Below are 23,518 nucleotides of genomic sequence, written 5' to 3'. Positions count from 1 at the left end.
GACCTTGACCTTGACCTTGTGTCTTTGCTGCACAGCTGCCTCTTCTTCTCTCAGTCTCTCGCCCTCCCTCTCCTGTTTCTACTTCAATCATGAAACTGATCAGTGATCAGCTGATCGGCTTTTCTCTCTTGTTTGTTTATCGCTCTGAATCTTACAACAAACGTTTTCACCTGATGTAAAATGTATAGAAATCCATTATTGTACATAGTAATTTTTTTTAGGGTCCCATCATAATTTCTTCAGAAGTAGCTAAGTACTGTTTATGATGCCAGCATTTCCCCACATTTTCTAGATACTGTACCAGTACTGTGTGTAAAATGCCATCAAAAAGTCAATTAAGTTTTTCTTTCTCACCTGTCTTTCTGTCTCCTTTCACTTTTTAAAGGTTGCCATGTTAGAAAAAATATTTTGCCCTGCCATGCTGTAATTATCATGTCTCACCTCTAGTCTTCTCTGTCTTAATTTCAGGTTTTCACCATGTGTTCTAGATAGTTCAGGAGGTTAACTCAAGCAGACTCAAGCAGTCTACTTTCGGGTACTGTTTAGAATACCAGAATAGGGAGGATGGTGTAGGTTTAAGTTTATTAGATTGATACATATATACCAACAAGACAGTGTACATCACTGTGACAACAGCGTTTGCTTTCATTCAAAGGCTTTATGGTTTTTCCTATAATACCTGGTGGGCCGGTCTCTAGTCGAAATGCCCAGGCCGATTTTTTGTCCCAGTCCAGCCCTGAGTGTACAGCAGTGGTCCCCAACCTTTTTTGCAACACGGACCAGTTTAATGTCAGACAATATTTTCACGGACCGGCCTTTAAGGTGTTGCAGATAAATACAACAAAATAAAACGATACAAACAAAAACGGTGGTATTTTGTAAATACAATAATAAACACGAATTCGGCTGTGTACTTGTGTAACTGTATGAGCAGCGTCCTCCTGAAACGCGCCAACAACATTGAGAGTAACATCCTCCTCTCAGCTTCTTGATACTCTCTGGTCGCTATGGTAACGCGTAAATAGTTCTTTCAAAATAAAACACACGACCACAACACGGGAAAAGACCCAGGGAAACCAACTCAACGGACCGGTACTGTCCGTGGCCCTGTTGGGGACCGCTGCTGTACAGGAGACAATGTACTAGGTTGATTGACAATGGTCCACAGCAATCAACGCACAACACAATGTACTGTAAAAATAAATAAATAAATAAATAATTGAAACAGTCCGCGAAAGGTGAACCGCGTCATTGTGAGGGACCACTGTACAATAATTTCCAGTAGTGGTGGTGAGTTTTGAGGTTGTCTTCAAACAAGTGCATTGTACTAGTAATGACTAGTTTATATTTATGGAAAAACCTTTATGCAGTAAATGTAAAGAAACAAATACATAACACATGGACACTTTTGGCCACGAACAAGCTGAAGGGATGGTGATTTTTTTTTTTTTTTACTAAACCCAGAGTGTTAAAAAACACTTAGAACCAAATTTTGTTGACAGATCACAGTATTATTACTCTTAAACTTCACCCTGAAAATAAAACACAATTTAAACACTGCTCTTTCAACTGCTGCTGTGTCCACAGTGTTTGCTCTACAGCCATCATTTTACCCTCAAAATGTCACCATCGTTGTTCTCTTTCCAACAAAGTGTCTTTCAAAGCTCAGAAATGTAAACTTTTACACTGTGTGGATCCAAGTGGAGGGATCACATTTGAGTCATTTTAGTCATTCAGTGATTTAAAGAGTATGAACTTTTAATATCCATTCAGATGTTTTCTGACTGTAAATTGTGTTTTCTCATTTCTTAGGTTTTTCTAATTTACATTTAAAACATTTTCGGCTATTTTCCAACTTCTTCTGTGTAAACTTCAGCTTTTAGCACTTCAGCTTTTTTGTTTTCAAGTGCAAATTTCTGTATTTTTCATCTCATTCAACATTTTTAACTTAAAATTCAGCAATTAATTCATTTCAGTGCATACAGTCAGATTCAAGCATTCACACTGCAGTTTCTTCAGAAAATGCACTTTCTAGTTTAGTTAGTTTTTTTTTTTTTTTTACAACTAATAATTGTCAGTTTCTTGAGGGTTAGGGGCTTCTTCAAAAGCCGGGCAATGGTTGGAAGGCTAATTGATGGCACATTGGCAAAGGTGTCATTGCTGTTCTCAATAGCCTGTTTGATTTCAGACAGCCGTATGTCCTTCCTTGCCCTGACCATTTCCACCACAGCCAACTCCTGCTGGTCAGTCAAAACACGTGGGCGACCACCACCAGGTTGTTTCCTGTTAATTCTGAGGACAATCATATACTGTCAATATTGAAGTATTACAAATTACATTACTGTAAACTGACAATTACATGTTGTTCATCTATACAATAGAGTACTATATTTTAGAAGTGAAGTTGCTATAGCAGACATACCGGTTTTCTTGGCGAAAAGTTCTGATGATAGAGCTGACAGTTGACCTTTGTAAATTAGGCTGTAACCTGGCAGCCTCAGCTATGGTAAAGCCTCTGTTAACCACATGGTCAACAATGATGGGCCAGAGTTCATTAGAGATGATGGTGGGTTGTCTTCTGCCTACATTTCTCTGAAGACCACCTCTCTGTCGAGGAGCACCACCACCTCTTCGATGAAGGTTTCCTCTCCCTACAAGTCTATCCTGCTCCATATTTGAACAGTGCAAAGTCTCAAACACAGTTCTACTTATATGGTAACTAATTGTGATGATCAGGGGGAAACAATTAGCAATTAGTATTTCTAGATTGAAAGCTCTTACAGCAATGTGTAACTTACAAATGACCAGACAACAATCAGTCAAGTTGAAAATCCATGGACATAATGAATGATTCATTGATTAAACATTAAGATCAGTTGCATTAAATGACAGACAACTGTAAACTGACTAATAAGAGATGCAAATCAAAAAATTTATAGTGATAACATTATGAAAGGCAATAACTGTGAACGAAACATTTATTTAGATGAAACACTTATTTTGTATAGTGAAAAGGATATTTTGTCATTATGTGAATTGTACTAACACAATTGAAAACATGCTGAAATGTTTGAAAAGATAAAAGATAAAGATGACCTTTATTAGTCCCACAGGTGGGAAATTTGTTTTGTTACAGCAAAAGTGCAAAGTTATGCAGCAGAAATTAGAAAACACTGGAATGCAATAAAATAAAGTAAAAATAAAATACTATATATAATAGAATAAAAATAGAATAATATATACAATAGAATAAAATAGAATACCAATACTATATACAACTGAGTAAGAAAATACAAAAATACAACTTTGTCAGAGAAAGAATTGCACATATAGCAGTCTTATTGCACGTATGAGGGTTTGATCAGCCGCAAAAGTCTTTGTTATGGAGTCTGACAGCAGTGGGGAGGAAAGACCTGCGAAATCTCTCCGTCCCACTGAAGGAGCTGCTCAGTGCTGTCAGAGTCTCTTGCATGGGGTGGGAGATGTTGTCCAACAGGGATGACAGCTTAGCTGCCGTTCTCCTGTCACTCACCACCTCCGCTGGGTCCAGAGGGCATCCTAGAACAGAGCTGGCCCTTCAGATCAGCCTGTTCAGTCTCTTCCTGTCCCCAGCAGAGATGCTGCCGCCCCAGCAGACCACACCATAAAAGATGGCTGAGGCCACCACAGAGTCATAGAAGGTCTTCAGGAGTGGGCCCTTCACTCCAAATGACCTGAGTCTCCGCAGCAGGTACAACCTGCTCTGCCCTTTCCTGTAGAGGGCGTCTGAGTTATGAGTCCAGTCCAGTTTGTTGTTCAGATGAACACCAAGGTACCTGTAGCTGTCCACAGCCTCAATGTCCATACCTTGGATGTTCAGTGTTTGCAGTGGAGGATGTTTGTGCCTGCGGAAGTCTACCACCAGCTCCTTGGTTTTACTGGCATTGATCTGGAGGTAGTTCAGCTGGCACCAGTCCACAAAGTCTTGGGTCATTCCTCTGTACTCCTTGTCGTCCCCATCAGTGATGAGGCCGACTATTGCAGAGTCATCAGAGAACTTCTGCAGGAAGCACTGGGTGGAGTTGTGGGAGAAGTCTGCAGTGTAGATGGTGAAGAGGAACGGCGCCAGACCGTTCCCTGTGGGGCCCCCGTACTGCAGACGACCCTGTCCGACACACAGCCCTGAGCCCTCGCATACTGTGGTCGGTCGGTGAGGTAGTCCAGAATCCAGGTCGTGAGGTGATGGTCCACTCCAGAGTTCTCCAGCTTGTCCTTCAGGACCGTGGGAAGAATGGTGTTGAAGGCACTGGAGAAATCAAAGAACATAATTCTCACAGAGAGGGAACGATGTAGGAGGTGGATGACGGCATCATCGCTCCAATGCCAGGTTGGTAGGCAAACTGAAGTGGGTCCAATGATGAGCTCACCAGGCGCCGAAGCTGAGCCAGGACCAACTGCTCCAGGGTCTTCATCAGGGGGGATGCCAGAGCCACCGGCCTGTAGCTGTTGAGGTCCTTGGGGCGTGAAGTCTTTGGCACTGGTACAACACAGGAGGTTTTCCAGAGCTGTGGGACTCTTCCCAGCCTCAGGCTCAGGTTGAAGAGGTGCTCCATCACCCCACACAGTTGGTCCGCGCAGGACCTGACGACCCTTGAGCTGATGCCGTCTGGACCCGCTGCCTTCTTGGCTTTAATCCTCCTCAGTTCCCTCCTAACCTGGGTGGTTGAGAGAAACAGACTGGAGCCTTGTGTTGAGTGTGTATTGGATGCTGTTGTTGGGGGTGGGGAGGAGTGAGCAGGGTGAATAGAGGAGGTGTGAAGAAAAAGGTGCACTTTTGATGATATGTTGTGATATAAGTACTGAGAGTTTTGAAAATGTACCAATTACTTGTGAAAACTGCGCCAAACCAATTAAAAAAAAACTGTAAGATAGTTAAAGAGCTCCTCCATAACATTTGCAATGATGGACCAATTGGTACTTACACACACAGATGGGAATTTTTTAAATTTAAAGTTAGAGAATTTTCAATTACGTTTAGTAAAATGAAAAGTAGACAACAAAAGGAATTTGAAAGTAAATTACTTTACAATATAAATAACTATTGTAATAGACAGTTTATGTCAGAGGCTGATAAGAAATCCTTTTTGTCTTTACAGGCTCAATTAGATGATTTATACAAGAAAAAGGCTCGTGGAGCATACATTAAAGCTCGTACAAAATGGATAGAAGAAGGTGAAAAAAGTACTTCATATTTCTACAATCTGGAGAAATGGAGGCAAGAGAAGAAATCTATTAATACATTAATTTTAAATGGGGAAGAATGCACAAATCATAAGACTATAGCAGAAGAAATACATAAATTTTATTCTAATTTATACTCATCTAAATATTTATTTATAAATATTACTGATTCGTTTACTTTTTTTGATCAGATTGAACCTTATATTCCAAAAATCGATTCTGTATTCAGAGAAATTTATGATTCTGATATATCATTGGATGACTTAGATCAAGCCTTAAACAAACTGAAAATGGACAAAGCTCCTGGTCAGGATGGCTTGACTGCCATATTTTATAAATTCTTCCGGAAAGAAATAAAATAATTTTTCTATTAGGGAAATCATTAGTAATGAAACATTAGCAACGACAATGAAACAGGGTCTTATCTCCCTTATTCACAAACCTTGTAAAGATAAAAGATTAATCGATAATCTACGACCAATTACTCTATTGAATACAGATTATAAAATTCTTGCTCATGTTATTGCAAACTGATTAAAGGACGGATTAGATCAGATTATTAGTTCCTTAAGAATCGTTCTGTCCACAATAATATTAGATTGGTTTAGATCTACTGGATTATAATCACTTAATTGAAGATGATGGTGTGATTCTTTTTTTAGACTTTTATAAAGCATTTGATACGGTTGAACATCCTTTCATTTTAAAAGCTTTACAGTATTTTGGTTTTGGTAAAAAAAAATTCATAGATTTAATTTCTTTATTATACTCTGACATCAATAGTTCTATTTCTTTACCTTTTGGAACGTCTAAACCAGGGGTCGGCAACCTGCGGCCCTGGAGCCACATGCGGCTCTTTAGTCCTTATAGCGCGGCTCCGCGTGGTTTGGGAAAATAAATTAGAAGTATTTAGCTGAGGTGTATTTTCAGAATCAGAATCAGAATCGGAATCAGAAAGGGTTTTATTGCCAAATGTTGAGCAGGTTTACAACATTAGGAAATTGCTGCAGTGCTTCAGTGCAAACATACTGTCATAAATTGCGCTTAAATAGACATGAAAAAATAAAAGTAAGAATAAGAATTAAAAGTGCTAAGTAGATAGATATATACATGATATATACATGAGTGCAGGTGGTGATCAGTGCCAAACATGGAATGATGCAGTGAACACAGCGTAGGGTCATGTGTTAGTAGTGGGAACAGTCATACGGTTATTGTTCATGTGTCCAACAGCAGAGGGGAAGAAACTGTTCTTATGGCGAGAGGTTCTGGTGCGAATGGACCGGAGCCTCATGCCTGAGGGGAGCAGGTCAAACAGACTGTGTCCAGGGTGAGAAGGGTCAGCTGAGATCCGAGCTGCACGCCCCAGTGTCCTGGAGGTGTACAGGTCCTGCAGAGATGGGAGTCTGCAGCCAATCACCTTCTCAGCAGAGCGCACAACACGCTGCAGTCTCTGTTTGTCCCTGATAGTGGCTCCAGCGTACCACACAGTGATGGAGGAGGTGAGGATGGACTCGATGATTGCGGTGTAGAGTTGCATCATCGTCCGTGTTGGCAGGTTGAATTTCTTCAGCTGCCTCAGGAAGTACATCCTCTGCTGGGCTTTCTTAACGACGGAGGTGATGGTGGGCTCCTACTTCAGGTCCTGGGTGATGGTGGTACCCAGGAAGCGGAATGAGTCCACAGAGGTGATGGGGGTGTCAGACAGGATGATGGGGGGGAGTGGGGCTGTGTGCTTCCTGAAGTCCACAATAATCTCCACTGTCTTCTGGGCATTCAGCACCAGGTTGTTGTGGCTGCACCAGGACACCAGACGTTCAACCTCCCTCCTGTAGGCAGACTCATCCCCGTCCGAGATGAGTCCAATAACGGTGGTGTCATCTGCAAACTTGATTAGCTTGACAGACTGGTGGGTGGAGGTGCAGCAGTTGGTGTACATGGAGAAGAGCAGAGGAGAAAGAACACAGCCCTGAGGGGAGCCGGTGCTGATGGTCCGGGAGTCCGAGACATTCTTTCCCAGCCTCACATGCTGCTTCCTGTGCGTCAGGAAGTCAGTGATCCACCGGCAGATGGGATCAGGCACATTCATCTGGGAAAGCTTGCCTCGGAGATGGTCTGGAAGGATGGTGTTGAAGGCAGAGCTGAAGTCCACAAACAGGATCCTGGCGTAGGTTCCTGGGGAGTCCAGATGCTGCAGGATGAAGTGGAGGGCCATGTTGATGGCGTCATCTACAGATCTGTTGGCTCTGTATGCAAACTGCAGGGGATCCAGGAGGGGGGCCATGAGGGTCTTGAGATAGGAGAGAACCAGGCGCTCAAATGACTTCATGACCACAGATGTCAGAGCCACGGGTCTGTAGTCATTTAGTCCAGTGATCCTAGGTTTCTTGGGGACAGGGATTATGGTAGAGGACTTGAAGCAGGCAGGCACATGACATGCCTGCAGTGAGGAGTTGAAAATGCCAGAAAACACTGGGGCCAGCTCGTTTGCACAGTGTCTGAGGGTGGCAGGAGACACACCGTCTGGGCCGGGAGCTTTCCGAGCATTCAGACTCTTAGACTGCTTCCTCACATCTGCTTCATGAATATGAAGAGTTGTGGTGGGAGGAGGTGGTGTGAAATCCTCTTTTGTGTGGGGTGAGGGGGGTGTTGTAGGTGAAGTGTTTGAAGGTGGTGATGGCTCTATGGAGGGGGGAGAGGTGGGGGAATGAGTGTCCAAAGTGCCTCTATTGTTGGGGCCGTTGGAGGTGTGAAGGCTGCCTGATGGCTCGTCAAAACGGCAGTAAAAGTCGTTGAGGGAGTTGGCCAAGAGCAAGTCATCAGTGGAGTGGGGGGTTTTAGGCTTGTAGTTGGTGATATTCCTAAAACCTTTCCACACAGAGGCCGAGTCATTCTCTGAAATCTGCTGCTGCATCTTCTCAGAGTGCTGATGTTTAGCAATGTCCACTTCTTTAGTGCTGTACTTGGCCTCTCTGTAGCAGTCCCTGTCTCTGCTTCTGAACGCCTTTCTCTTTTCCAGCCACAGCTTTTTGAGTTTAGGAGTAAACCAGGGTTTGTCATTGTTATAACTCACCCTGGTCCGTGATGGCACAATGCTGTCCTCACAGAAGTGGATATAGGAGGTGACAGTGTCCGTAAACTCGTCCAAGCTGTTAGAAGCAGCCTTCATTGTGTCCCAGTCTGTAGACTCCAAACACGTGCGAAGCTCCTCCACAGCCTCGTTGCTCCACAGTTTTTTGGTCCTCACGACAGGTTTGGAGAGCTTCAGCCTCTGTCTGTACGCGGGGATTAGGTGGATCATGACGTGGTCAGAAAGTCCGAGTGAAGCGCGGGGCACCGCACGATAGGCCCCGCTGATCGTGCTGTAACAGTGGTCTAATGTCCTCTCCTCTCTGGTCGGGCATTTAATATACTGCTTGTATTTGGGAAGCTCATGGCTCAGATTGGCTTTGTTAAAGTCCCCAAGAGCAATGATGAGAGAGTCCGGGAATGTCCGCTCCATGTGCAGTATCTGCTCCGCGAGTGCACACTGAGCTGCCTGCGCATCCGCATCTGGCGGGATGTAAACAGCGGCCAGGATGAATGAAGCAAACTCCCGCGGAGAATAAAACGGCTTGCAGTGAATAAAAAGGTATTCCAGAGAGGAAGAGCAGTGCTGAGCAATCATTGTTACATCTGTGCACCAGCCACTATTAATGTAGAAGCAGACACCTCCACCTTTGGTCTTACCAGAGAGAGAGGCCTGCCGGTCCGTGCACAGCAGATGAAAGCCCTCCAGCTTTAGCGCGCTGTCCAGGATGTCCTCACAGAGCCACGACTCCGTAAAACATAAGACACAGGAGGAGGCAAAGTCTCTGTTCATGCTTCTCATCAGGGCCAGCTCATCTATCTTATTCCTGAGTGAGCGTACATTGGAAAGGAAGATCCCAGGAAGAGCAGTTCGCAGTCCACGTCTCCTCAGACGCACGAGTGCGCCGGCTCGCTTACCTGATCAGAGTCTGCAGTAAATCTGCCGCAAATGCGACAAATATTGGAAGTAAATCCACAGGTGTTGTAGTCCTGTGGTTAAGAAGCTCTTCTCTGGTGTAAGAATATCCAGAGGAGTGCCCAGACACAGAAGTTATGCACAAAAACAAAACAGAAGTAACGCACTGAAGCACCAGGGCATCCATACGCGGCGCCATCTTGGATCATGGATTCATGGATCATGGATTATGTTAGTTCTTTTTTAACTTGTAGTTCTGGAAGATTATTGTGAGATTGAAATATAAAAATAAAATTATATTCTATTATTTTTTCATCGCTCAAAATAAGCGTCACACTGGCGGAACCCGGCATACCTGCCGAAACGCTGTGCATTTATCGAGACTTTCAACCCCAGGTAGGCCAATTATCTTCGGATCCACATTATGTCAGCAGCTATTCTCCATCGTGAACTATGTTAAAAACAAACACCGCTCACGCCTCACAGATGACAGCTTACTGTCCTGCGTAAAGATGAAACTGACTTCGTACAGCCCGGATTTGCAGACGCTGTGCGCAGAGGTTCAGGAGCAGAAGTCCCATTGTAAACATATCACGGCAGACCCGACGATGTTTGTATAAACACACTTTTCAGCATCTCTTTATTGACCACTTTTCACACACGGTTGCTTTACGCATACAGCCGGCTGTAGCTTTGCAGCTCACAGCCCGACACATACCAACACAACAGCATAGATAGCACAGATGTTAAGGCGGCGAGGCGTGATTGCGGGTCCCGCTCAGGTGCGTCCGCCTCCCCTGCAGTGGCGCTGCAGACCACGCCCTCCACACACATTAACCAGGTAAAATACATATTTAGGCAGAATTTTGCAAATATCTATTTTTCATCTTTTAGCAGCATAGTGCTTTTTTCCAATTATTTTTTAAAAGTCAGGTCAAGGCTCCAAAAGCCCAAAGGCTATATGAGGGTGGCGGCTCACAACAGTTTTTATTTGCTGAATCATTTTAGTTCAGCTGGGTGTCTTTCCTTTTGTTATATTTCTTTAGGAGTTCAAAATGTGTTAATTACATAAATAAAATGTAATTTTCTCTGTAGCACTTCATGGATTTCATAAGTAACACACCTTAGTTGTTCACACAAAGCATAAAGGTAAAAAACAATATATACAGTGTTATCTTCATTTTAGATGTCAAAAAGTATTTGCGGCTCCCAGTGTTTTCTTTTGCGTGGAACCCGGGTCCAAATGGCTCTTTGGGTGTTAAAGGTTGCAGACCCCTGGTCTAAACGATTTAACATCAGTCGAGGAATCAAATTCAAATTCAAATTTTTATTTGTCACGTACACAGTCATACACAGTACGATATGCAGTGAAATGCTTAGACAACTGCTCGTGACCTAAAGAAAAAAAAAGGAAAAGGCTATGAATAAGATAGGAAATAAATATGAAAAATTAAAAAGTGTAAATTTAACTAGGAAGGAATAAAATATAAAAAATTAAGGTTATAAATGAAATAACTGTACAACACAAATTAGAATGAAGGGTAAAATTAACTGGGAAAGAATAAGATAAGATATATAAATTAAAGTTGAAAATAAAATAACTGTACAACAAAATACACAATACACAGTATAGAACTATATAAGAATTGGATGGATCATGGAATTTGGACGGTTTTACACCTTTTAGACAATGACGGCAATGTAGTATCGTATAATAAATTCATAGATAATTATGGCTTATCATGTACTCAAAGTAAATTCATTGAAGTTGTGAAAGCCATTCCCCCTGCAATGACTCAGATGGCTTAAGCCAGTTTAACCTATTCTTCCTCTATAATTCGTGAACCGTCATTAATTATTGATGATCGTCAATTTAAAGGAAAGGCATGCAATAATACATTTTTAAGGACAATTCTAACCAAACAACTTTTTCCTTCTCAATTAAAAAGAAAATATTTGTTTAAAGATTAGAACTCGAGGTTTTTGACTAAGTATCTTTCTTTTCCAATTCCACCTAAAGCAAAAGAAAATCACTTTAACAATAGCAAGCACACCATTGTTTTTCTTGTGACATTACCAATAAGTTTGATGTGTCACATGGCCCTCTTCCTATTGAAAAAACAAAAGCTGTATCCAAGATGGCCGACTTCTTAATGGCCACCATGGTCACCACCCATCTTGAGGAGTTTGCCCCCTCACATATACTAATGTGCCACAAACAGGACTTTAATATCACCAACCATTCCCATGTTATTACCGTGTATCCATATAAATGGCCCACCCTGTAGATACGAACGCATGCACTCTTTACAGAGCACCTTTTGTATTCATGTGAAAGTTCCAGATCTTTTTGGGATGATTTTCAGTACTGGTTAACCTCTAAAAATATTGACCGCCCTTCTATAACCTTTCAAGTAATTAGATTTTGCCTACAAACAGAAAAAAAAAAAAATTATCAATTAACTTATTTATAGTTGCAAAATTTTTCATTCATAAATGTCGCTTCTTGAAAATTACTCCGATTTTTGCTGGCTTTAAAAATGAAGTCCTTCTATTGAAGGTTTCATTAGACAAGTGTAACTTAAAGCTCACACCTTACTTGAATTTTTGATGCTGCTTTTCAACTGATGTAGCTAGACTGTGTGTGCGTACTTTTGTTTTTTAACTTTTATATTGAAGGTCACTTAATGTACTTGTATGCTGCTTTATTTTATTTCTGACCTATAGTGTTCTTTTGTTCGATGGCTGCTTTGTTCTTAACCACCTATACGTGTACATATCTTTTCAATTAGTAAGATATGCGCTGTAATTGTTAGTTTGTACAATTATAAAAAAACAAAAAAACCCCACTTAGAACCAAATTTATTTCGAAGTTACGTGATTCCGGTTAGTGTGGAGGTCGCAATATGGTGCTCCCAGTGGCTGCAGCCAGGTGCTCTTGTACTGGACTGCAAAAATAACACCTCAGTGTTATTTCGTGTAATTTTAATCCATTTTTGCCAACAAGTCAGCCTTTGATCTCGTAGACTTCTCTATGTAAAACGGCTCTGCTTCTTCTTTGTGGCCTCAGCACCAAGCTGACAAGCTCTCACAGCTGTTTATGGAGAGTCCATGAAATGATGCCGAGTGATGCCACAGCTCTGAGGTCGCTCCAAAAGATATTCTGGCACGTTATGAGAGCTTGGTCCACATTGCCAGCAAAAAGTCAAATTCGTTGAATCACCTGTAATTATAGTCACATTATTCATTCACTTTGTCCTTTTGAATTTTCTAGCTTATCACAGATTGTAGTTGAGCCAGTGGCTCCTTCACTTGTTTGTCCTGTATTTTCCTCAGTGATCAGTGTGTCAGATCTTTTGCTACCTCTGCCTCGTTAGGTAATAATGATACTTGAAAGGAATGTTGTGTATTTACAGTTCTGGAGGTCAGGCTCACTGAATTGGAGACCCAGCTCCACACCCTGGAAAATCCTTTCCAGACCCCTGCAGAGAAAGAGCTTTGCTACCATTAGCGCTGACCCAAGCATATAAGAATAATGAAAAATCTGTGCTTATCAGTTGCATTTATCTAATATTAAAAAACCTCATGAAAATTTTTCGAATTTTCAGTGTATTGCTGTATAGGGTACACATGGGGTTCCTTATGATTTTTTTCTTGATATTATTTTGATAAAATGCAACTCTGGAACTGCCGAGTGTTTCCTGACTTATACACCATTTCTTTTTACTGTGCGCTAACAGTCTATTAAGACCAGGGGACTTGATAGGGCTATTTAAAGGTCGCAGAATTTACTTCAGAATATTTGCAAAATGTGCCACTCAAAGTGTTCCCCATGTCAGTGGGAGTAATGCTGGTCTCATGGCCCGTCTGTGTAAACTTCAAAGATAAAAACAAAAAACACACAGTGGCTGCAGTGGACATTTTACTGTTTTTAATACTCTCGCTTCATCTCATCTGTTATAACTTCTCTCCACCGCGGCTGGTTGACCAACAACAGTACAAGCAAGAGCGGCCCACACGCTGGTTGTACCACACACTTTGTGCGCTGCCTCCATCTGACAACAGAGCTCGCTCCAGGCAGACAGACGGTCAGTCCCTAGAGTGGAGTGGACAGCAAACTCTGCTCGACCATAAAACCAGCTCAAGACATCACTGATGTTTTAAAGCACAAGCTCAACCTTGACGTCCATATTGGCCTTATACGGCTCCAGTAGGGGGCGTACTTCTTCAGCCAGGAACGTTTTCACCTGAAGAGGAGCAGGAACAAGAAAACAAACTATCATCAAGGGGGTCAACAGACACAGCTGCAGTAATAGGGGAGCTGTGGCTTAGATGAAAACATTCATCTGTTGTCAGACTGAACAAAAATAAGGCTGTTCATGCTGTACCTGCTGTGGAGCACGCCCAATAAAGGTCTTGGGGTCCAGCAAAGCATCCAGCTGCCCTAGAATGGGTGCAAAGTAGGGGTCTCGCTGGATTCTGGCCAGCAGGTCATTGTCTCCACCTTCCTGTTTGACCACAGCTGCTGCCTCTTGGGAGAGAACACGGATTTTCTCGTGGCACTCCTGAAGGAGACACAGGAAAAAACAGAAACATTAAGGTGGAGCTGACTTTAACAGCCATGTTGTTGGGTCTCCATGTCAGGTCTGGTTATTGGTAATCAGTTTCTTCATTTAAATGGTCAAAACACTGGTTACTAGTCAGTAAGATGAGCTCACTTCAGTCATCTGTTTTTCTGGTTACCACTGGCATTTTCTGCCCAGTAAACCATCTCTCCTGATTAAGCAAAAATGCATTCATCCAGTTATGTTCAAAACTATTATTATTGTGTCCATTCTGACTCAGAGGAGAACTCCTCACAGGGCATTTTCTCCTACCTGTCTGTTGCCTCCTGCCTTCACTATCGCCATAATATTGTTCTCTGTGGCCATGAAGGGCAGCTCGTGGCGGATGTGTCTCTCAATGACTTTGGGGTAGACCACAAGACCCTCTGTGATGTTCTGCAGTGTGCTGAGGATGATGTCTGCTGTCAGGAAGGACTCGGGCAGGGAGATCCTCCTGCACAGGAGCAAGGCAGAGAAGAGAGGAAAGAAACCATCAGTAATCACAAGTAACAGCTTTTTACTCAACCACTGAATCCTGGGTAACAATGTGCAATGCATTGTAGGATGTGTAGTTCTTTAACCATTAACGCAATTATGTACATAGTCTTTTACTCTTGATTTCTTTTCTCCCCCCCTCAGTTTTCCCTTTATGGCCACAATTCCTCTCTTAGCTGTTTGACTTGGTTCAAGGCCTCAAACTCTCATGGATTTCCTTAAGTGTCAGTGGGAAAATGAAGGAGAAATCCCCCCCACAGTGGGCAGTCACTGTGGCACTCCATGTGGGCTACTCACTCCTAATTGCAGGGTTCATATGCATTTTTCAGGGTCAAATTCAAACACTTTTTAAGCACTTTCTAGGTCCATTTTAAAGCGTTTCCAGTACATTACCAAAAAAAAAAAAAATTAATAAAAAAAAAAATTAATGCATGTTTCACTTAGCACCACCTTAGGAAGACCATTTAATAACTAGAAAGTGAATTTTCTGAAGAAACTGCAGTATGAATGCTTGAATCTTAATGTATGCACTGAAATGAATTAATTGCTGAAGTTAAAAATGTTGAATGAGATTAAAAACAAAAAAGCTGAACTGCTAAAAGCTGACATCCACAGAGAAGTTGGAAAAGAGCTGAAAATGTTTAAAATGTAAATTAGATAAACCTAAGAAATGAGAAAAGACTATTTGGAGTCAGAAAACATCTGAATGAATATTAAAAGTTCCTATTCTTTGAATCACTGAATGACTAAAATGTGAGCCCTCCACTTGGATCCACACAGTTTACAAGGTTTACATCTCTGAGCTTTGAAAGACACTGTGTTGGACAGAGAACAACATTGTCTATGTTTTGAGGGTAAAATGTGGCTGTAGAGCAAACGCTGTGGACACAGCAGCAGTTTAGAGATAAGATTTTAAGATTAATCTCCCCCCCCCTCCTCTCACTCTAGCAGTTGAGCTGTCTCACTCTAGCCCCAACATTCTGTCCCATACACACCCATTATAAACTCTGAAACGGGTGAAAAAACATCATGAAACTTAAACTGGAACTGAAGTCAAAGTTTGAATGGTGGCTCTTTGTCAACGTATGTGGAAGTAGTTAGAGTTGAAATAGAAGTGTGTTGAAGGAGAATTTGAAGGGTCTCCCCATTGAAATACATGGGAAATTTTGGTTGAAAAAAAGTTGAATAAAATTAAAAATATAAATGTTAAAAGAAGAGAATAGAAGCAGTCATGTCCAAAAGAAGAGGAATCTAATAGTGTTTGAATGGTTTTTCTAAGTTGAACTGTTTTGAAGGCGTAGGAGTACAAAAAAAAAAAAAAAAAACAACAAACAAAACAGTACGGAATATAAAATAATAAAATGGAAGAATAAAGATTAGAAGAACAATACTGTGAATGCTTGAAAAGCATTCATGCTAATTAAAACAAACGATCTTAGGTCAAATTAAATGTCTTTTGTTCCCCTTTTGTTAAAAACAGAAAAATGCACCACACAAAAATACTGAAAAAGGAAATGGTCGTCTTAAATGCATACAGTGTACAAACTCAAAAAAAACAAAAACACATTTCTCTTAGAAATTAAGATGTGCAAATGTGAACAAATCAACTTGTTAGAGATATTCATTTCCACTTTAAGAAAAAACAACAACAACAACAACAACCCCACCAAATAAAAAACTGCACCAAACACCACAATAATACAGAGCAAGGCCAAATTAATAAGTCTTCTCATCAGATATTGACATTTGTCCTACGCTACACAAACAAAAAAACAAAAACAAAAACAAAAAACAAAAAAACAAAACAAAAAAAAAAATCTGTCTCCTATTTTAACTAGTTAAGCACTCACGCCCCCAAAAACGAGGGCAAAAGGGAGGAGATCGCGTTTAATCGGTTAACACGAGGAGGGATAAGACAATATAAATGCTGACATGAGTAGTGTCCACAGAAACCTGAATTTCAGACCATTTTCTAAAACCACCAAACAAAGTGAAGACACCAAACCGTTAAAAGAGCAGTTACCTCACCATGAATCTGTGGACAGGTAATATCCATATTGATATATGATTTTCTGGGGTTGAATGTGAACCAAAGCATATTTTCAAAGGTGTTAAATGCTTTAAAATACTTTAATTAGGTGTGAGATATAAAAAAAATAAAAATAAAAAAAAATCATTTTTTTCTATGTTTGAGTCACAGTAACTTATAACATAGTATCATCTGCAGTAATATTTACACCTCTGATGACATCTCACAAGTGTTAGCTTTATTTTGATAGCAAGATTGCATACACAGTTTGTAACTGTGGAGAAATACTCCATTTATTTTAGTCATTTCATTTTCAAGCAGAAAGCTCAGAAAACCCCTGGAGGCCTAACAGGTTAAAGTGAATTCCCAATAAAACTAACTGTAAGTTGTTTAACTACACTGTTGTCTGTATAATTGTTAAAGTCCTAAATGATTATCTTTAAAGTGTTTGTGCTAATAACTAGAGATGGACCGATCCGATATTACGTATCGGTCCGATACTGACCTAAATTACTGGATCGGATATCGGAGAAAAATAAAAAATGTAATCCGATCCATTAAATATCAGGAAAGCACCTCACAAAACTTGCAACACGCCGTAACTCACCTCAGAACGTTAGCACGTCGGAGCAGTATGCATCACGTGATAGAGCGGCTGTGGCATGCGGGACCTGTGGTGGTCTGGATAGCATGTGGAGCTTCGCTAGCAACCCGGCATTTCATCTCCGACAAAGTTATCCCGAGAGAAGTAAAGCAAGTGTGTAAGTCCATCTCTGAATGTTTGTAAAGCATTCCTGCCTTAAGCTTAACAAGCGACTGCCTCTTCTTGCTGCTATCATGAAACTGCTTAATGATCAGCTGATCGGCTTTTCTGTCGTGACTCCGTCTCCATTCTTTGTTTTTGGCCCACTTTGCACCAGAAAGAGGAAACCAGCGGCTGAACAACAGCAGCTCGTTTAAGCTTGATAAGCTGTTGTTAGAATTTATTTAATATTACTTTCTACACCAGGATCCTTTTCTACGTAGCTGACGCTGGTAACTGTGCAGGGGCGGATCTAGCAAAGTTTAGCCAGGGGGGCTGATAGGGCATTAACAGGGAAAAGGGGGCACAAAGACATACTTTTCTTTCTTATTCTCATTTAAAATGTCTGGCTGTTATTAAACAATTATCTGAATCTTACACCCAAAGTTTTAATCTGATGTAAAATGTATCGAAGTCCATTACTGTATATAGTGACTATTAAGCTATAGTACATTTTCCTTTGGGAAGGTACCATCTGTGCAGTCTGCAATTTTGGTGAAGAAAGATGTTGAATCTATTTAATATTTCTTGAAAAATAATTGATTTCTGTGCATTTTTTTTTTCACACTGCATCAAATTAAGGTTGATTACATCGATTAAGCATCATGAGGTGGAGCGTGAGGGGTGGTTCCCTATTTTTTATTTATTTTTGTTGTTGCTGGGAGTTGGAACCCTATTAGTTAGGTTGCTTAATATTTACGCTAAGTACTCTTTAAAATACCAGAATAGGGAGGATGGTGTAGGTTTAAGTTTATTAGATTGATCAGTATTGCTGAAATATGAAATATTTTTTTTGTATACAGGTATAACAGAATAGCTTTAGTGTAGTTGTTGTTTTAAACTTGAGTATGAACTTATACAAAATGCAGCAAGATATTTAAAAAAAAAAAAACAGTTTTGTTGATTTTAAAAAAAAACCAAAAAAAAAAAACCACTATATCGGATTCATATCGGTATCGGCAGATATCCAAATTTATGATATCGGTATCGGACATAAAAAAGTGGTATCGTGCCATCTCTACTAATAACATGCACAGTAAGACAGTCATGGAGAACAGCACTGACTGGGAGACGCTTTGAACATAATGAATTGTTCATCTCCCTTTAATAAACAGGCAGCCATAAAGTATGAAATATTCATATATTAAAACATATTTGTCTGTTGTCTCAGTGGCTGATAGTGCCCCACAGACCTCAGTCTGAGCTTGAAGCCATTTATCATTTTTAAGTTGTTTAATGTGTAGGTGTTCACAATAAACAGATTAAATGAAAGCCAGGGAACTTCAGTAGCACAAAAAAGTGGCCATTCTTTGTGCCCATATGGATCAGTGCCTCTTATTACCATTATTTCCTTAAGCTGGCTAGTTAAGTATCAGGCTAATGTTTAAAGCTTTCACTTGACTGAAGTAACTCACATTACTGCTACTGCCAAGTAATGTTAGCTAAGTTTACAGCATATTCCATAAATCACAATGCCATAACTACCTACTGTAATAGCGCTGCCATACTGCATTACACTCAGTGCATTTCAATCATTTCTCCAGAAAATTTGATAGCTAGCAAAATAATAATAGTTTTAAAAATTAGCATATGTCATGTATACATTCTTGAAAATTATTAACTAGGACTCTCCTGTCATGTGTCTCAAGAGCGCAAACTCCGCCATTGTCGTTTTCCATCAAACGATCATTAAAACACCAACATGTTAGTGCACTCATCCCTGACTGTGCGGGGCGGAGGCACACATTAGAAACGGACTGACATGCAGAGGTGCACGGCAGCCCGGGCGGAGAAATGTTGCTTTTACACTTTGCAACTCATTTAATTTCTCTATCTGATAAGAAAACTATTCAGAGTTATTTGTGGTGAGTGAAATACAGTTTCAAGAACGTTTAAGCTCCACATCTGAAGTTCAAGCACTTTTCAAACCTTGAAAAGACAATATTAAAATTCAAGCATTTAAGGATTTCAAGCACCCGTACAAACCCTGTAATTGGGAATCATTGTTCACTACTATTTATTGTACGCTTCCACACTGATGTGATATCTACTTCACAGAGGAGAACTGCATCATACCAAATTCACAGCAGTGTAAGTGTGTCTGTGTTGGCTGACCTGTTGGCGCTGTCATCCAGTGTCCTCTCCAGCCACTGGCCCGAGGCAGTCTGCAGGGGGTCGGCCATCAATGCAATCAGATGTCGGGCCAAGCTATAGCAGCGTTCTGCATACATGGGGTTCCTCTTGTAGGGCATAGCACTGGAACCTGGAAGAGGAGCAGGCAAAGCTTTAGGCTGAGGCACAGTTTAACAGGTAAAAAGTGCTTTTGAATGAGCGAACGTACCAATCTGCTCCTTCTCAAAAGGTTCCTCGATCTCTTTTAGGTTGGCCAGCAGGCAGATGTCTGTGCAGATCTACAGCAGATGACAGCAAAAAGTTTAGACTCAGGTAGGGCTGCACGATTTTGCATAAAATTATAGTCACGATTTTTTGGCTTGGAATTGAGATCACGATTCTCTCACAATTTTCTTTTCCAGTATAAATATTTATTGCACTTTTTAACTGCACATCAACTTCATAACAGTTGAGACTGAACATAAAAACAATAAATAAACATAAAAACAACAAATGTCTCACGTTTTGTTGTTGCTGCAAACTGTTGTACTGCTTGAAATTCCGTCTCCACCGTTGCTCGACGCTGCGTGTATAGAGCAGGTAGTGCAACAATAGAAAAATAGTTGCGGGACGGCACTGTGTAGCGTTTGTCTAGGGTGTTGATCATTTTCCTAAATCCCTCGTTTTGAAAGTGTTGATGGGAGCCATATCTTTGGTCAGGTGATAAGTGATAGCCTCCGTAATTTCTTTGTGCCTGCGGGAGTTCGATGTGTATAGGGAAGCGCTGTATAAGGTTCTCGCTATTGATGTTTGGGTGGTTGACCGGGACGGATTTTCTCCTGTCACTTTCTCGTCATCCCTGACGTGCACTCCGCTGTTTCCCTGCTAATTTTAGCATCACACGGCACAGCTTCTGTATCTGTGGTTTAAGGCTCCGCCCTTGTCATTTGTTGAGCAGGAAGAGTGAGCGCTTGTTTTCATGCAGATTACGTCCCGGATCAAAATGCGATACAATTGTTGTAGTCTTTTTTTTTTCCTTTTTAAATCGTTGTCATTTGGAAATGAGATCGCACATAAGTATGAATCAAGATCGCGATTTTCTAACGATTAATCGTGCAGCCCTAGACTCAGTTACATCAGCTTTTTGAAAAGCTTGAGCTCAAGGCCCAAGTTTCTTTAACCACCACTAAATGGAGACATTTCCTCACCTTGTGCGCAGAAGCTCCCAACCTAGTGAGGGTGGACAGGCAGTCTACGTCCACTTTGCGACTGTACGTCTGTCCAGTCACCAGGTAGGCTCTGGATAAGAATGGAACAAATGAGTTATAGCCTGTGTTTCAAACTGTTCCTGCTTGGACCATGTTATAAAAACATGTCAGTCAACATTGGAGACAGGAGTTTGATACTCACTTCTTAAAGCCAGCCATCTCTGTCACCATCTTGTCAAGCTCTTCCACCTGGGGGCACAAAAGGAAAACTGATATTAAAAAGTCATCACAATACGGTGCTGTGGGACTTCAGAAATCACCCACGTGGTTCTTATGGTTGTTTATACCTTGTCATGGTCCCCTTGAAAGAGCTGCAGGAAGCTGGCCTGGGTGCCTGTGGTCCCCTTGACTCCACGGAAACGAAGATCATCGCGGGCTCGCTCCAGGTTCCTCACATCCATCACCAAATCCTGCAGCCACAGACACGCTCGCTTCCCCACTGTGGTCAACTGGGCAGGCCTGTACAGAGAGCAGGAGAGGGGCACAGTGGGTGTGTTTGACATCAAAGTTGGACAGCTCCATCAGTCTGATGAAGGCCTATGAAAACACTGCAGCTGCAGTCGGACTCACTGGAAGTGTGTAAAGCCGAGCGTGGGGAGGTCGGCGTATTCCTCTGCAAAGTTTGCCAGCCGGTCGATGACTCTGGCCAGCTGCAGGAAAAACAAGCCTTTAATGATCAAATCAGGGTGTCAAACTTATTTTACATCGTGGGCTACAAACAGCCAGCTTTGATCTTTAGCTCCCAGAAGCAGTGAAGATGCATAATAAATGTGACCAATATGTTGGATAGCCTGTCCTGTAATCTTTAAATATATTTTTTCATGAATTCAATTCAATGAAAATGCCCTGTTTTTTTTAATGGACTCACTGTAAAAACAAAAAACTAGCTGACAAGCTTGTTTGATATTAATTTGCACTGTTTTCATAGAATTTCTGGACAAACAGGTGAGTCTCACCTTAGGCAAGAGGATGTTGAAGCCATCACGCAATGCAATGAGATCCTGAAGAACAGAAATGACAAACATGAGAAGCTTTAAAGAGTCAAAACTCATCACTGCTGGGTTTATTTATGCAATAGTCATACTTACAGTATTGTCTCCCACATAGCATGACGTAGCTCCGAGGTGGATGATGGGAGCAGCTGTGGGGCAGCAGTGTGCAAAGGTGTGGACGTGCGCCATGACATCGTGCCTCAGCTTTCGCTCTTCTTCAGCCGCCACGGCAAAGTCAATGTCCTCTGCATGGTTCTCCATCTCTGCAATCTGAGCATCAGTGATGGGCAGACCCAGAGCCTGAGGAGGAGAACATTGAACACAGAGACATGATGACAAACAGGAAGAGTTCCTACAAGCAACTCGTAAAGTTTAGAGCTGGCAAAACAAAAGTGCTTGTAGTTACAGAATGAATTCTGAACCATTTCCTGCAGGGTTTCATTCATTTTCAGAGTTTACTTATAAGCTGCTTACAACTTTTTATGTGGAGCTTTTTGACTCTTGATAATACAGTTCTTTACTTTTAAGATATTTATCAACAGTTACAAATGCAAATACGTTTTTATGTAAATACATGTTTTATTATAAATACACATATTTGCAGTATTGGCTCTTCTGTTGATGGAAAGGATGTTTGGGTAAAAGTCAGTGACTTGCATTGCTAAGCTGATAGCAAACAGCCTGCTGTTCATTAGTCATTAGTCTGTCAGCATCTCTTTTCTCCAGTTTTGATCATCATGTGCTGTCCTCATGAGGCGGCACAGGCGCTCAATATGCTGATTAGACTGGACTGTATTCTGTTGGGACACCGTAGTCACGTGATTCCTACAGCAGTACAGAAAGGTTCCAGATAATAAAGTACCTCTGTCCAGTCAAAGGGGTCATAGGTCAGACTGGTCAAATAAAACCTCAGTAGAAAAGAGAGCACAAACACAACAGCATTTAGCCAGAGTAACTGTTACCAATTTTCCCACTTGAAGAGCTTTTCGTTCACAGGAACATTCGCTGTCGAGAGAGCAGCAGCTGTTCAAATGATTCAGAACATGTACGCATGCGTGTCGAAGCTCACGTGGCTCTGCGATAGAAAATACGAACTGCAGATTTTCAATTTTAGAATCTCATAATAATGTTGACGGGTATTTTTGAAAACAGATTTTCCGTTTTCAAAAAAATAATCCCGTCCACACGTAAACGCAAAAATGAAGGGAAACGCTGCTAGGAACATGCCAAAGCAACAGTTGGCGATAGAAATGTTGGCCAATCAGAAGTCTAGAAGCCTCGGTGGGAAATAGTAAACAAAGATGGGGCATAGAAGCAGAACCGAGTCCTATGTGTAGAGGGGCAGTAACTGTGTATATTTAAGCATTTAGACACTGCAGAGAGTACAATTAACAGTATTGTAGAAATTCATTTCACCGAAGTAACGTGGCGCACAGTGTGACGTCAAAAATGGCGCACACTTTGATGTTGCATTTTCTCCCGTTTTCTTCATCCACACCTAAATGCAAAAACTGAGTTTTTGAAAATATCCACCCTGGCAGGCGTTTAAAAAAAAATCTCCGTTTTCAGTGACCGAAAACGCCGTTTACGTGTGGACAAAAGGTGCAAATAGAAAAATCTGCATTTTCAAAAATACCCGGGTACGTGTGGACGTAGCCAAATGTAAATTTAAAATATGACCTATGACCTCCAGACAAAGACGGTAACAGTCTGCTCAGTCAGCACCGGGTAGCATCCACACGACTCGTAAGACCTCCTTATAACTATGTTTAGAGCAGGAAACTTGATAGGGCTCTGTAAAGGTCGCGGACTTCTTTCATAAGCTTGTATCAGCAGATCATTATATCAAACCTTTTCCGCTTTGGCGAGGAAAATCCACAGCTTCCTCCAGGTGGTGAACTTCTTTTTGTCGCTGAAGTTGTAGCTCATTTCTTCGCTGGACAGCTCTCCGGCTCCGGCCATGGTTGCTAGAAAAGTGAACACTGCGGGGTAGCGACAGGATATTAAGTAG

At 41.4% G+C, this 23,518-nt stretch overlaps 2 protein-coding genes across 2 annotated transcripts in view; one reads left to right on the top strand and one right to left on the bottom strand.

Annotated features, from left to right (window-relative positions):
• LOC309704572 (GTPase IMAP family member 8) overlaps window positions 1-23,518 on the top strand; it is a 96,830-nt gene that overhangs the window by 35,992 nt on the left and 37,320 nt on the right. The window lies entirely within an intron of this gene.
• Window positions 13,122-23,489, bottom strand: LOC309704576 (adenylosuccinate lyase-like). Its single transcript, XM_082529813.1, has 12 exons — window positions 23,359-23,489; window positions 21,604-21,807; window positions 21,472-21,516; window positions 21,086-21,165; window positions 20,803-20,974; window positions 20,658-20,704; window positions 20,456-20,546; window positions 19,477-19,546; window positions 19,251-19,398; window positions 14,083-14,263; window positions 13,594-13,770; window positions 13,122-13,452 (listed from the first exon to the last, which is right to left on the bottom strand). Exons 1-12 carry the CDS (start codon window positions 23,467-23,469, stop codon window positions 13,366-13,368), a joined length of 1,413 nt encoding a protein of 470 aa, XP_082385939.1. The 5' UTR covers window positions 23,470-23,489; the 3' UTR covers window positions 13,122-13,365.

This window comes from Aulonocara stuartgranti (genome assembly GCF_965226115.1).
Source record: "Aulonocara stuartgranti genome assembly, chromosome: 4".
Taxonomy (NCBI): domain Eukaryota; kingdom Metazoa; phylum Chordata; class Actinopteri; order Cichliformes; family Cichlidae; genus Aulonocara; species Aulonocara stuartgranti.
The sequence above is the reverse complement of the archived record's forward strand: the minus strand, read 5'-3'. Positions and strand labels throughout refer to the sequence as shown.